The sequence below is a fragment of the Verticillium nonalfalfae genome, assembly GCF_003724135.2.
Source record: "Verticillium nonalfalfae strain VnAa140/NRRL 66861 chromosome Unknown scaffold_63, whole genome shotgun sequence".
In the NCBI taxonomy this organism is placed as follows: domain Eukaryota; kingdom Fungi; phylum Ascomycota; class Sordariomycetes; order Glomerellales; family Plectosphaerellaceae; genus Verticillium; species Verticillium nonalfalfae.
The window spans coordinates 116,929-131,701 of NW_021167288.1; the positions used below are offsets into that span (position 1 = coordinate 116,929).

At 56.7% G+C, this 14,773-nt stretch overlaps 1 protein-coding gene across 1 annotated transcript; it reads right to left on the reverse strand.

Moving 5' to 3' along the window:
* Positions 1–11,879: 11,879 nt before the first annotated feature.
* On the reverse strand, positions 11,880–14,194 carry D7B24_007712 (uncharacterized protein; the record flags this gene model as incomplete). Its single annotated transcript, XM_028641817.1, has 2 exons — positions 11,880–14,123; positions 14,180–14,194. 2 exons carry the CDS (start codon positions 14,192–14,194, stop codon positions 11,880–11,882), a joined length of 2,259 nt encoding a protein of 752 aa, XP_028494295.1.
* Positions 14,195–14,773: the final 579 nt, after the last annotated feature.

A 14,773-nucleotide genomic window follows, 5' to 3' on the forward strand; every position in this document is an offset into this window, starting at 1 on the left:
GCCGAGTGTGATGAGCTGTTCATGCAAGCTGGTCATCACCAGCTCGGTCACTCGATTGGTGTCGAGTCTGGTCAACGGTCGAAACCTTGTCATTTGCTATCACGGCCTCGGCTCGGACATCATTGGATATGGGTTTTCGAGCCGGGCCTTGATCGAATTGACGTCGCGAAACGTAAGCGCACTGCACCTCCTGTCGGTATGAGTCAACGGGCACAAGGCCCCGCTACCGAGCTCGGGCGGCTTCTCCTCCGTCTGACCACTCCCGAACACCCATCATGTCTGCCATTCACGTGTTTCAACTAGCATGAGGTGGCCGTGTGTGAATTACGATTACCACGCCGTACCGGCTAAATCTCGAGCTGGCGAATGACAGAAGCTCAACAGAAGCTTGGTTGGGTGCTTTGCCGTCACAAGCGGTGCTTATGTTCGTCGGCCTGCCATTTTGAACTCGCCGTTTCGGTGACTCGAAGGACAGAAACCGAGCCGAGTTGTCATCCCACCAGGCAGCAAGCCGCTGTTGCTCCTGTCAGTCGAAGGGCGTGTTCATGATGTATATAGTCTGACGCGACCGTCGTGATCAACAGCCACAGAAAGCCGGCATCATATTCAACACACGCCTCACGGTGAATGAGACTACAGTAGCGCAAGATCGCAGCACCTCCACGTCCACAGCACAGCACCGCAACGTCACGCCACCACAATGCCGTCCAACAGGTCACATAACCCCTCTATTTACGAGTCAGCCATGGTCATACCCGGCCTAGAGCGAGCAATGATGCCTCGCAGTCCACCGCAAGCCAAAAACCCAAAGCCAGCCAGGCAAAACAATGCGGCAGCGGCAGCGGCCATGGCATCGCAGACAACCCTCGTCCCCGAGACGCCCGACGCCCCGCTCGGTAAGGAGTCGGCAGGTGACAGTCGGAAGAACGCAGGTATGTCCCAAGCGACTTGTTTTCTTCCTTTTCATCTGATCCCATGCCAACTCTATTAAACGACACTGGTCTTACTTAACCTTTGAGACTAATATTGGGCCTTGCGCAGATTCGACCGCGGAAGACCGCCCGAACTTGCTGAAACGCCTCCTCAAGAAGGCGTCGTCCTGATCATACGAACCCTCCCATGTAGACCAGGGGTGAAGGAGGGGCGTCAAGGGGCAGGACGGGGTGGTAAACTTGCTGGCGGCTCGTGCGGCGGTCTTTGGCCTTGTCGGCACCGGGCCAATTCCCGATGGGCCAAGAGGGGGCACGGACGGAATCGCCTCGTTGGTTCCGGGCGGCATCAGCCCCCCGGGGAGGGACCCGGCGGGAGTTCCGCGCACCAGTCCGGCGAAGAAGGGGGTTAGTACCGCCGTGCCCGTGTGGGTGGTGTCCTCTCTCTCACCCCTCCTTCCCCCCCTCCTCCTCTTTTTTCATCACCCCCTCCTGTGAGGAGGTCATGGATCTCTCTTTCATTTGCCTTTTCCCTCGCACACTTTTGGCTCCGCCCGCCAGTGTCTTCGTCCCAGCTCATGTTGCATGTGCTTTTGTTTCATTCATCAGCAAGCTTCTGGTTTTGTGGTCATTTGACACCGTTACTAACGGCTGGTCGTTCTTGGGTTTTCTGCGTCTTTTCATATCCTAAATTAATACGAACCAATCCAAGAGCAGACCTGACTCGCCGAGCGTTTCCATATTATTGATGTCTGTCCAGTCTGCCCAGCAGATGACCTTGAGGGTCACGACCCATACAGATTCGCAATCCTACGGAGGATGCAAAAGAGTGTCATGGCGGCATCGAAGGAACCCGATTTTCCGGGACTGGGCCCCGGCCTGATCTCGATCCGGATCTATCACCGGATTTATGTATCGTGGCCTCGCCGACAAGAAAAGGCGGGCTGACGCGACTATAAGCCAAGGCAGGCTAGGCGAGGCAAGGTTGCGGACAAATCGTTACCCGTGACGAGGCCGCAACAGCCGCCCCCGACCATCGCATGCCCGCCTCAATCTCCAGCCCTTGAGGGGGACAGTGAGCGTGCGCGTTCTAGCCTTTTAGCTGCATGCCAGCCCAGCGATCGGCCCATCTGGCAATCGAGGAGAGGGGGGCGGGAGGCCCAAGTGACCGGGCTGTGGGCTCGACGATTTGGTCGCAGGATGCACGCACCTTGGCGACTGCTCAGTTGTCCCCTCCGAAAGGCTTGCCGTCAGGGCTAGGGGGTTGGCTGAGGGAGTGCATCGTGTGCGACAGTGGATCGAGACCAGGGAAGGGCAGTATACCTTGCCAAGCTGGATTGTGCGCCGTGCACCATGACGAATAGTCCATGCAACACGTCGCCTTTGCCAGGGTTTGGGCGTAACATGTACTTTTGATTCGCAGATCAGGGGCCAACAAAGCGCAAGCAGTTAGTTGTACGTGGGGTGGCAGTGGTAGCATGCCTGCACGCAAAACGGTTACTGATATGGCGCTTAAGAGGCAGACATTTAACGGCGATCAATCGGCCGGCCTCGTACCTTGGGCAGGAGAATACTCATTGTGCGACTGAATCTGACATGAACAGCAATCCCCTAGTGGTCGTCGCTTCAGTCGTGGGATTCAGGGCTGGACAACTCTACCATAAGATAGATACCTCCCACCGTGTCGACACAGCAGTAGGGACAATTGCCCCCTCCCTCCTGAGGACACTGACCCGGAAAATTTAAGGTTTCCATATTGATGCCTGCCACTTGATGCAAGCAGTGTTGGAGGCAAGGCATGAGAATGACAGTGCATTCATTTGCATCTCCACGATCCCAACATACCACCCTGCACTCTTCAAGATCCCCATCCCACCTTTCGGGTCATCCACTGGCGCGCGCTGAAGAACCCACGGACCCTGTCCTCCTCAGTAAACGGCGAGCTAAGGTAGGTAAGGTAGGGGTAAGGGGGGGGGTTGTTGGTGCCCTGACAAGGGATGAATGGACCTGTCCATCTACCTACCTTGCCTGCCAAGGTGGCATTTGATTTGTAGCCAGCTCAGTCTGACTCCTTACCCCAATCGTAGAGCAGTACATATTTCATCTCCCGCATATTCTGATCATCACGAGGACTGACGGGGTCAACAAAAAAAAAAGCCGAGCGGGGACGCGCTGTGTATGCTTCCCTCCGAACAGTGCCCCCCCCGGAAGCAGCAAGGGGGTTGTCCCCACGAAGAGCCATGATACCCTCTCACCCAAGCCGTAAGACGGAAGCGACCCGGCAAGCCCGTACTTTTCTGTCACTTTTCGCCTTACTCCGGCGGGCCCCCCTCTCCTCCCTTCTCTCGAACCGGCTGAAGATAGCATGGTGTAGAAACGCCATGAGCACATTGCCCCTCCCCTGCATCTTCATCATTGACTGCGCTGAGCTGGGAGGCTGGCTGAGATCAACCCCCCGGTCGTATGATCACCCCGCCGATGAATCTCGGGCGCACCGTCGTGGATCGCAAGGTATCATTTCGCACGCCTGACATCACCAGATGCGTCTTTCGCCCATACTGCAATACGCATGTTCTTGTCTCGGCACACCTCTTATTCCCCAGATACTGCAGCTGCCGGGCTGTTGTCTTGATGCAGTTTTCGCCCAGCACAGAAGGCTGCGACATCGCACACCACGCACTCCCTTCACTTGACTCCTACGAATGACATATTGTTGTGCTCTGGTCAAGCGTTCGCTGCCATGTGGGTGGCAGCCGCCCCTGGGATCGTGCATGCGTACATCGGCCAGTATCCAAGTCATCCACCACACACGCTCGCTCAGCAGAGGGAGGGGGAAGAGAGATTTGGGGGACCAGCGCCTGACGACACACTGGTAGGTAGGGCACGCGCGTGTGCCAGCGGAACCGTGGTTCTGGAACCGATGACCCTCCCTGGTTCCAAGTTTGACCACCTCCCTTCAAGGCCCCTCCCCCTTGGAAAAAAAAAACGAGACGGTTCATGGCCATGGCTGGGATCTAGCTCACCGGTTGAGGCACTTTATTCGCAAGCTGAGATGGATTAGGCCGTGACCATCATCGCCGAGCGGGCAGGGCGGGTCCCCGACGAAGATTTGTCGGTCTTGCTTGCTTCTTCTTCATACTCCTTGTTGCAAGGACAGATGAGATAACGCATTTCGTCTTTTGTCTCCACTGCCGTCAGATCTGGAATATGACAGACTTTCCAGCGTCAACCAACAGAAATGCTGGGTTTCCGCATCCGTGCACCACACCCCTCCCCCGTTTCTCTACCAGGTTCCAGGAGCTCTGGAGAGCCATACGAACTATGGCCGCTGACCCCTCTTTCATCGGTTGGCGCAGTTTGCAGAAGAAAGGAACAGAGGAGTTTCTCCTCTTCATTCGTTAGGATTACAAGTCATACCCTATGCTCCGCCTTGGTGTTTGCTCCTGAAATTCATTCCATCGTACATGAGGTCCAAGCAGGCCTTGGCTCGTTCCGTCATTACAATACCGTACCCAGCCTGCCGTCCATCAGCTCGACACTGGTTGTCCAGCCCAGTGTCGCGCCGTAGGCTCATGGTATGGTGCTGCGCTCATACGTCCTGAGCTGCTCTCTTCGCCTTGTCGTTGTGATTTCCCCCTTTTCGTTGAACGTCACACTCAATGCGCCGTCCATAATATGTCGCGATGCCCCTGATTTGGTCCGCCTCTAAAAGCGAGTGATCCGCCCATTCGTATTTGTATCGTTGACCCCGGTTGACCGTTTGCCATCAACGCCAGTCCTGCACTGCATCTGCATGAGATTAGCGACACGCTGCTCTGCGTCGGGGCGGTGAGTGGCCCCTACTTCACTTGCGTCCAGATTGTGGCCGGTCTTCACTAGCCGCAGGGGGTGCCGCAGTAGCCGCACTCTTTCCCGGGCAGCACCCACACCTCCTTGCCAGAATCGCGGCAGGTAGGGCATCGAATACCAGGAAGGTATTGCTGTGACTATCATCAGCTCGACAATTCTCAACATAAATCGGGATTTTTCAGAACACTGAACCAATGGCGGAGGGTGACTGACAGGATGCGGCACGCTCGTAGGAGGCTTCTGCTGGCACAAGCTTGACGCCTTGACGTGTTGATGCTGTGCGACGTATACCATCTTGCCGTAAGGGTCTGGGATTGGAGGCCGATGGAGGAGAGTCGGGGAGCTAAACCAAGAAGCGATTGATACCACGAAGGGAGTGTTGAGGATTCCAGCAGTTGTAGTTCCAAAGGGGCTGGGGGGTTTGGCGTCTGGTGTGGAGTTGAAGATGAAGGTAGATAGATGATGAGAATGGGGTTATGAAGCAGTCGTGATGACGAGGTGCCGCCATGTATATATATACTTTCCTTTGTCTGGGGGAGTAGTGTGGTGAAAGTGTTCGAAAGGCAAGGACCAGGCACCCAAGCGCGGGATGGAGAACCTCATCGATCGAGCCGGCGGCGGGAAGCGGAGGGACGAGCAAAAGCGATGGAGGCCCTGTGGCAAGGAGGCGAGCGAACGGTCAAGCCGCTGTTCCACGTCCCAGGAAAAGTACTGACGGGTGGTGCCCTAGTGGGAAACAAGCTACAAAGTAAACGACACGCGCATCTGATAGTCGGCGAGTAGCCGGCCGAAGCGGTGGCAGCATTTCTTGTCGCTTGTCCGCATGAGTATCAGAGCAGCAGGGTCGAACAGAGAGCACGGCAAACCCCTCCCTAGGTATATTGCGTGTTTGCACGCATGGCCGTACGCTTGAAAACCGGGGGTGCGGACCGTTATACCATACGGTATGGGGTGAAGCCAGCGAAGATGGCGCGGAAGGTTCAACTTCCTGTCCGGTATGGAAGCCCGTCTCCCTGTTCCTCATTTCACCTGACCAGCAGCATGCAAATGTTGCGGGGAGCAGAATCTCCCAAGGCGGCGGTGGGTGGAACCTTGCAGTTTTGCCTGGTTCTAAGCAACGACGCCAATGCAGGCTAGGATGGGGCTCGTTTGCTGATTACAAAATAATTAAGCCCACCGATTGTGACGAAGAAGTAGTGGGCTCGATTACCAGGAGCCAGGAGCCCAGGCTTCGTTGGGGCGCGAAATTCACGTCCAGCCAATCGAGCCGCTGAAGCTGCGACGGGGTCCTCAGGCCAAGAGTGCGGGCTTGGAAAGGTGGGCAAGTGAGACAGCCAGACCGAGCTTGACTTTGCGTACCGCAGGAAAGGTGGGTGGCTTCTCTCATCAGCAACTGACAAGTCACTTGAGCCGTCCACGCACACGACGTCGTTTGGCACATTGAGATTCCCCATTTAGCGTCGTGTGTGTGTGTGTGGCTGACAAGGTTCGTAAGGTTGGCAACATGGAACTTCCACTGCCCAAAACTCTCTGAGCGAACGCTATGACATAGCCCTTCTACAGTCCCCATTGGACGTTCAGCGAGGCGATGGAGGTATAGCGTCACCCGGGGGGGAGGGGGGGGGGGGTTCCTGGAAAAGAGTCCTGGGCGGAAGACGGGGCTGCCAAGGGTCCAAGGCCCGGGGTCCAGGATTCCGTTGGTAAGGGTACCATACCGCCGTTGTGCTGCTTGGCGGCTCAGAGGGGGAAACCATCCGATCTGCCCCGGGATTCGTCCATCGACCCAGGGACAGTCACCATGGCTGCGTCGCGACGCAGCGGAGAATTCCATGAATGTGAGGGATGGCGGCCCCCCCTCGCTCCCTCCACCCCAATGCTGGAGTACATGGTACATGGTATTGCTAGTGGCTGATGGGTCGGTCAATGGCTGATGATGCCCGATGGACACAGGGCCTGCTCCCATCGGGCGCTGCGAAGCCCTGCCCACAAACCGACAGCTGAAAGCCCTGGAAATCCGTTCTTGGTCGTCTTCAGGTACGGCTATCGGCGTCGGTATGAGTTCGGTGTGGTCTACCCGGACGGTCTCGCGATTGGAGAGCTGAAGACGTCCGACGTCGAGCAAGGCGGTCATGCTTCTGCCTGTTTATCGTGTCGCATATGGCCGTTTGCTTTGCAGGAAGTTCAAGCCAGAAAGGACGTGGTCGTTTGCCTTGTTTGTGTCAACTGAGCCCCGATGGACTTGCTTTTGTGGATGTGCATGTGGATGTGCATGTGGAAGACTTAGTCTTCCCTTCCTTCTCGGTCCCACATACATGTACGCGATGCTGAGCGCCACTGTAGTCCGCTTCGCCTCGCGTCTGCTCTCGGAACGACAAGTCTGTACCATCTTACCGGGATCGACGTTGTCTACAGCGCGAAACAAACTTTGCATTAGTACAGATTTGAATGAACGCAACGCGGGCGTGGGAGTCTGAATAGCAGGATGACGTGTGGAGGGTTTACCATTCACCGATGCGCCACGGCGGGTAATCCGAGCAGGTAACAAGAGCCGTCCGTTGCCTCTTGTCTCTCAATGTCTCTACCGAGCAATGATTGCTCCATTTGCTTTCCAGCCTGGCTCATCGGCTCCCGTGTTGGCGGGTTCCCAGCTGCAGGTGGCCCAGTCGGGAAGGCAAAGGCCTCCGCCGACTCAGGCCATCGGAGATGGCACGAACAACACTCGTCAAGCAAACATCGACCCACCCAAAGAAGATGCGGTTCAAAACATGCCATTCGAATCCTGACCCCCTTGCGGCAGAACGGAGATCCGAATTGGTTATTTGCCCCTCCCAAGAGTCTGGAGTTGTGTGCTTGGTGGCGCACGAGATACCTTCCGCTAGGCTTTCCGCTCAAGGTTTCCAAATTCGATGCTCGCACGCCCCTCAAGATATCGCCTGTCACCAGGTGCTCCTTCTTTTCATACCCAGCCCTTGACTGCTCCTTCCATCTTTCTACCCGTCCCTATTTGAGGAGAGTACCTGCTTCCCTCAGCCTGTCCTTCCGTAAATGCAACAAAGTCTACCACAAACGCGTAATTTCGACTCTTGGGAGTCATGCCATCCACCATTTTCACTCGGACGGTAGAGAGAAAGGCCCGGTAGGTACCTACCTCAGCATCCTGACGAATATGCTTACCGTTGCATCAGATGTAACATGTTCACCGAGTCGCACTTTTCTTTTGTCGTGTCCCATTTGGTGCTCTTTTCGAATGCAGACCGGTTGGCACCAATCCAACCCAACCCTTGCCCTGGCCCTTGTCCTTTCCAACTCTCGCTTTCCCATCTGGACCACGCGGTCTGAGAGCGCCCATCGAGCGTCCATCGTTCTGCAACGGTGCTTGACCTCTGAACCCACCGCTTCGTTGACGGCGCTCTCTCACCGTGGCTCCAACGGCCGACTGGGGATACCATCCTTTTGCCTGATGCAGTTTCAACAACCCTGGAGCGAAGCATCCGGTAAAAATGCCGATCTCTGCAGCCTACTAACTATGGCGACGATGGCGGTACCCCTGGTCGGCGCGGCTTTGGATCGCCAAATGCATACTTACCCAGGTCGTGTGAAGTCTCTGTTGACTGCGCCGCAATCCTCGGCAGAGCTCACAGTCGCTTGCTGGTCGAACGCAGTCGATTGCGACTTTTCAACCATGTCCTAGCATGCGCCCTGGAACTTGACCAGTCCGACAGGCTGTGCCACAGTTTCGGACAAGCTGACTGTGGACATGCAGCACCACCTGGTTCCTTCTGCAGACGCCATCACAATTGACAGGTTCTGTGCTGAACCTGTCACTATTTGCATGGTTTGGCTGAAGAGCAACAAGGGTCACGCAAATTGCGACCACGTCGCAGAGTTGGACCCTGCTGACCCATGAAGAAACCATCATGTCTCAGAAACATCATTTCGGTACCATCGACACGCAGGCGGGCCAGGCCGCGGGTTGTCATCTTGTACGCGTGATGGACAGCGATCCACCAGAACGATGGTGTTCCAACTTGATAGAACCCAGCCCCACGCAAACTATATTAGTCCTCCCAGCACGAGTTGTTGCACTTCATTACGACCTCCGCGGCATTGAAACTTCAGTTGGCATTTGCAACAGCGCTTTAAGAGGGCGGCGCCTTACTGGATCCGAGCGTTGCTTCGTTGTCGCGACATACCATGCTCCACGGAGGTATGGCTTTGGCACTCCTGATCAAGCAAACCCGGTTGCTTGCGTGACCGGGATATCATCCACGGAGTGTTCCGTCCCTCTTGATCGCTCGTTTTTGATTGGGTGTGCTTTCATGGTTGCACGCTTCTTCGGCCTTCCTCCTCGTTGGCATCCTTAGCATACGGGGTTGGGGGTGGATGAAACCTGATACATCACATTCGGCATCAGGTATCGAAGCTAAAGCCAGGGATTTTGTCCAAATCAATGACGACCATATAATCTCAAGCATCAGCCTCGGCTTTGTTTGGTGTGACCTGGGCTCGAGCTTGGGCAAATCTCCCGCCCACTAGAGATCCCCTCGTCTGGGGTCAGGCTGTCTCGTTTCCTCTTTCTTCTTCTTCTTCTTCTTCTTCTTCTTCTTGTTGTTGTTGCATACTGATACTGCTAGAAAGTCGAGCTACCGAGATCTAGCTTTGGTGTTCGGACCTCAAGTGATTGACAAGATCTTGCCGGTAGGGATCTCTTTCGTCTGCGTCGGTTTTAGGGTTCCTCCCGCGAGATCCCCGCTTGTCCTCCTGCCACCGATGCAATTGCCGAAAAGGGAGGTTACACCGAGACTCTCTCGGGTGAGGGTGTGGTCATATCAGCGCCCTTTGCAACCTAAGGTCTCTGGAACACGATTCCACACTGCCTCACTTGCTCGCCCGGATCGCGAACCACTCTGTCGGTACCACGCTTGCGCCTTATCAGCCATGCCAACCACGGCGGGCAGGCACGTGGAACTCTCCATACCCTCAGTCATAGCCACGACAGATCAACACCTGGGGCTTGGTGCACTGCTACACTCCTGCGACTCATGTTGATCCATGCTGTTCCAGTGTCATTCGTCAATTCCGCGTTACCCACGTGTTGGTGCAACACTGGAACCTTCCCGCCCCGTCGGAAATGTTACACCAAGGCAAGCTGTTTGGCAAGCGCCTGCCAAATCATCACCCACGTAATTACAAGCTGGAGATGACTGGTTCAATCGGGCGGTCGGCATCTGCACTCCGGTCCACCATGAACGCGAAGCCTCATTGTTGATGAGCCGTCACAATTGCAGTACCATTGGCTGGAGGCCTGACACACTCCCAGACCGAGCCGCCCGGCCCCAACAATGTCATTAAGTGTTCCAGGCGTATGAAGCTAGGCAGACGGGCCTCTGGCTCACCGGCGTGGGGTACTCATGGGTTGCCACTAATCACATATCACATCCGGCGCATCAGTCCTGTTCTGCTCTGTCTCAAACAAACGAGTTATCTTGGCACCAACAGAGATGCAGGAAAAGAAACAGACTGACTAGTGACCCCCGGTGCAAAGACAGCTCCTGTGCCTTGGTCCACGCGCCACGATGCCTGTTGAACAGGCGTGTCTCCTACAATGCTGAGCGGGCATGGTCGTATGGCGTCTTCATCAAGATCACCACCACTCTGCACCGAGCGAGTATTGTCACCATCACGCAGAAAAAAATAAGCTTGCGTCATCAATACGGCATCATGATGATGCTATAGAACCAGGATCCGGGTCTTATAAATCCAGCTTGTACCTAAGTGAACAAAATTCAAGGGTTCCGCCAAGCCCGAACTGAAGTCACTGAGCACACGTCACCCAACTTGAGTTTGGTTGAGGTGGGCAGCCGCTTGAGTGGCGCATGAACAATCTTCTTATCTTTAAATCACTTTATCTCATTCGGCCGCCTCAAGGCTCACAGGCTAATAGATATCGGCCAGCAAACGTGGACTGGGTTCTCGATCCCAGTTCCCAATATCTTGTTCGGCGGTGTTTGCCCGACTCTACGGAACAGATACCGGCTATCAAGTAAAAGATCTTAGGTCCAGGGCCAACTTCTTAGCCAAAATCTTCACTCGAGTAAACGGGACACGGATTTTAATTTTGTTTATCATGTTGGCGCACATACAGACACACCTCCAGACCGACAAAAGTCAATATAACCTGAACGCCATGCTTGTTCAAAGCCAACTAACAGTCCATGTTGCCCTCCATGCCTTAGGAGAGGGAATGAAAGAAGAAAAGATGAGATAAACCTGAGAAAAGAAGCTCCTTATAGATCTTCGACCCTATCAGATGCGCGAAGGTCCCTTAGCATGGTCATCTGAATACCTTGCTTATTCGAACGAGCAGCTTGCCGTCCTTAATTGGTCGACACTTGGTGTCCATCAGCCTGACATAGCGATAGCCGGGCCGCAGACGGTCGAGACGGATACAAGCCCACGACAACAGCTCGTCGCGGCCCATTCGTGAAACATCTTCGATTTTAAACCTGGAACAAGTAAATGGCGGTCAGCAAAGGGGTCATTCACGCGGCAGGCAATCAGCCCTCTTTTTTTTTTTTTTCCTTTTAGTGCATGTCACCATCCCTCCCTCCCTGTGTTTCCCCAGGCCGTATGTAAGTGGCAATCCCGCGGCAGCCTGACAGCTGCATGTCCAACACGAGCCGTGGCAGCAGGTCGTCGTTTGAGGGTTCGGCATGGATGTGTCGTTTGTGGCGCAGGACACCCGCCGCACCCGCTTCCTTTGGTACCATTGTACCAATGCGTGAGAAAAGAAGACTTCGTTTCGCCTGCTTCCAAGGCTGCAAGCTCTCATTCGGTTGCACCAGCCGTGTTCTCAGTGGACAGGGCGTTGGTACGGGAGATCGGGACCACTTGGCCGATCAATTTGCGGTTGCTCACAGGCGGTTGACACGTGAATTCTTGAAGAGAGGCAACTTTCCAATCTGCCATTTGCGAGTGCCAGCGTTTGCAGCAGCGGATGCTGCTTGTTGCTTCGTTGACAAGATCACTCGATTGCCAGAGCAACGCACGCCATGTATTTCGGAGGGGGGGGAGGAGGAAGAAAAGAAGAGGGTCGGGATCTTACCTCACAAAACTGAGCTCCTCCACCACCTTAGGAACAAGCGGAAACTTGAGGAGCTCGCCTTTGTCGCCCCAATCAGGATGACTCGTCTTCATCGGCGCCGTCTCCAGCTTATACTTGCCATCATACGATGCGCCGCCGCTCCCGCCTGTCATGCGATTGCTGCTCCCCGTCCGCTCCACGTGGAGTTCGCACTTGACCAAGGGCCGGAGGTTCCTACCACTCCAGCCGCTGTCGCTTTCCGTAGACTCCGGCGCCCAAATATGCTGGCCGGCGAGGATCGAGATGGAGAGCATCAACGTGCCGGCGTGCGGGGCGTCTGCCTGCGCGAAGCACGTCTTGTCCGAGGTCCGGTAGCCCGGAGGCTTGAGCACCCAGCCCTGCTCGCCGGCAAACATGCCCTCGTTAAGCATCATGCCCTCGTCCAAGTACTGCCAGTTGAGGGCGACCATCTGGACGCCCTTGCGCCAGAAGAGACTCGAGTCCGGATTGGAGCTGTCGAAGCGGGCGCCGTTGGGAAAGGCGCGCATAAAGTAGTTCTTGTTGTGCGTGAAGACGGCGCTCTGCATCGTCGCGTACAGCTCGAGAATCCTGCTCTCCGCGATGGAGTAGATGTGGCTCGGCTTCTTCGAGACCGTCTCGAAGCCCTTGAAGTGCTCGCTGTGCGTGTAGATGGCGAGATCGCCCAGCGCCGCGCACACGGGCACCTTAGCCGCCTTGGGCGGTGCGCCGGTCGTAGGCGGAGGGCTCTTGGGCGCGGTGCCCGAAGGGTGATGGCGGTGGTGCTGCTGCTGCTGGCTCGCGTTGTCTTCGTCAGATGCCGATGTGTCTTCCTCCTGCGTCCTGCTTTTGGTCAGGCGCATCGAGCCGAACGGCACCTCGATCTTCTTGGGCGGCTTCTTGCACTTGATGAGGATCTTTCCCCGCAGCTCCTCGAGGCTGGGCACGCGGAACCTCTGGTCAAGGCCGTCCATGGCCCTGTCGATCAGCATATCACCCCATTCCTCCTTCATAATGGCGACCATGACCTCCTGCTGCTGGTGGTCGGCGTGAACCTCGAGGCTGATGATGATGGGCAAGTCGTTGGTTACGAAAGCCGACTCGCGAATGGCGACGCAGACCTCGCGGAAGCCGCAGGGCGTAGTCAAGGTCCAGCCGTGGGTCACAATGGGCTCGTTCTTGGGGTACGGCAAACGCGGGCTCGGCGGGCAGGGCGGCACCACGACGGCACCGCCTTCGAGTTTGTCGCCGGAGACTCTCGGATCCGACAGAAAACCGCTGTCGCGCAGACCCAGCCCCGAGCTGCTCTGGGCGCTCAGGCTCCGGCTGTGCGTTGAGGCGCGATCGCCCGCCCCACCTCCACCGAGAACGCCGCCCACCGTCTCCTTCAGACTGGCGGCGACGTTGGCAAAGGAGGCCCCCGACAGGTTGCGGCTGTGATCGGGCCGAGGACTCTTGGATCGATTCGTCTCCGAACCGGCGGCCACGGTGTCGCCGTTCCAGACGTCAATCTCGATGCAGCGGCAGCCGCGGGACAGGACCTCCCTGTAGGCCTCCGGGGAGCTCTTGGAGGCCAGCTGGTTCCCCTCGAGGTAGGTGTTGTGGCTGCTGCTGATAAAGTAGTTCGTGATGGGCCGGCTGGTGTCCTTGTCAGGGCAGGCCGGGCGCTCGGCGTCCCAGTCGAAGCGCATGAGCCAGGCTTCGAGGAACTCGCCCTGGGTGTACCGATCTTTGTCCTCGGGCAAGTGCTTCTCCACATCAGCGGGACTCTCGCCCTGCATGCTCTCGAGCCAGGCGACAAACTGATCACGCGATATGGTCGTCTCGCGGCGGATCATGGAGCGGCGCTTGAGGAGGTCGTCGAAGGCGCGGCGCAGCTTGTCCATGCAGGCATTGTTGACGTCAATGTTGCGGGGGTCGTTGGTATAGAAGCTCGGGATGTCGGTGCGGGCGAGGATTGGTGAGATGATGTCGTCGAGGAGATCGGGGTGGTGGTCGAGGCCATTGACGTTGATGCGCGGCAGGCTCCTTGTGGTAGCCGTGGTTCGCGGGGTCGCCGTGGTGGCCGTCGAGGATGTGGTGTCGAGCCAGGCACCCTTGGTCGGGGTGAGGATTGTGGAGAGGTTGACCATGTTGCGCAGGGTCGGCAGGCTGTCCTTGTTGGTGCGCGAGAAGATGGGCATGGTGACGGTACGACTGAGGGAGCGCTTCGCCTTGTCATTGTCGCGCGGACGGCGACGGGGCTGGCTGACTGGTAAGCGGTGGTGAGGCTCCCATGGGAACCGGCGGCACGACGTACGAAGATGAAGCACATGGCTGAGGGAGGGGGATGGGGGGGTGACCCTCGAGGGAGCAACTCAGGAAGGGGACGCCAGAGATACGCGCTGCAAGGCGTCAAGTTGATGAGCAGCTAGCCCATTGAGTCGAGGCGAGAGACGTCAGGACATGGAGGGGAGGGCGAGCAAGGCGAGACGTTCGCGGCTGGAAACCGTGGATGCTGTTCGATGGCTGGAGGTTGAGCAGGCGAGCGCTACGCTGTGTGTACTTTGGCGTCACTCACGACACGACGCGATTCCTGGAACAAGAGGATGATAGTACGACGCAAGTTCTGGAGACCAAGGAAGAACGGAAGAGGAAAATGAAAATCAAACGAATGTCAGCAGCCAGCTGAAGTGCATGGCAGAAGCGGAGGATAGCCAGCCAGGAGGGATATGCAGCCTTGTCGCTTGTCGAATCGCCTGGGTCTGGGTCTGGGTCTGGGTCTGTGTCTAGGTCCAGGTCCAGGTCCAGAGAGGGCAGGTCTTGGGTCGCCCCACGCCGCTGCAATGCACAGGCTCTGGGGCCTAGCTGACGGGTCCCGTCAGCGCCGCGGCGGGCAGGGCCGGGCCTCTAG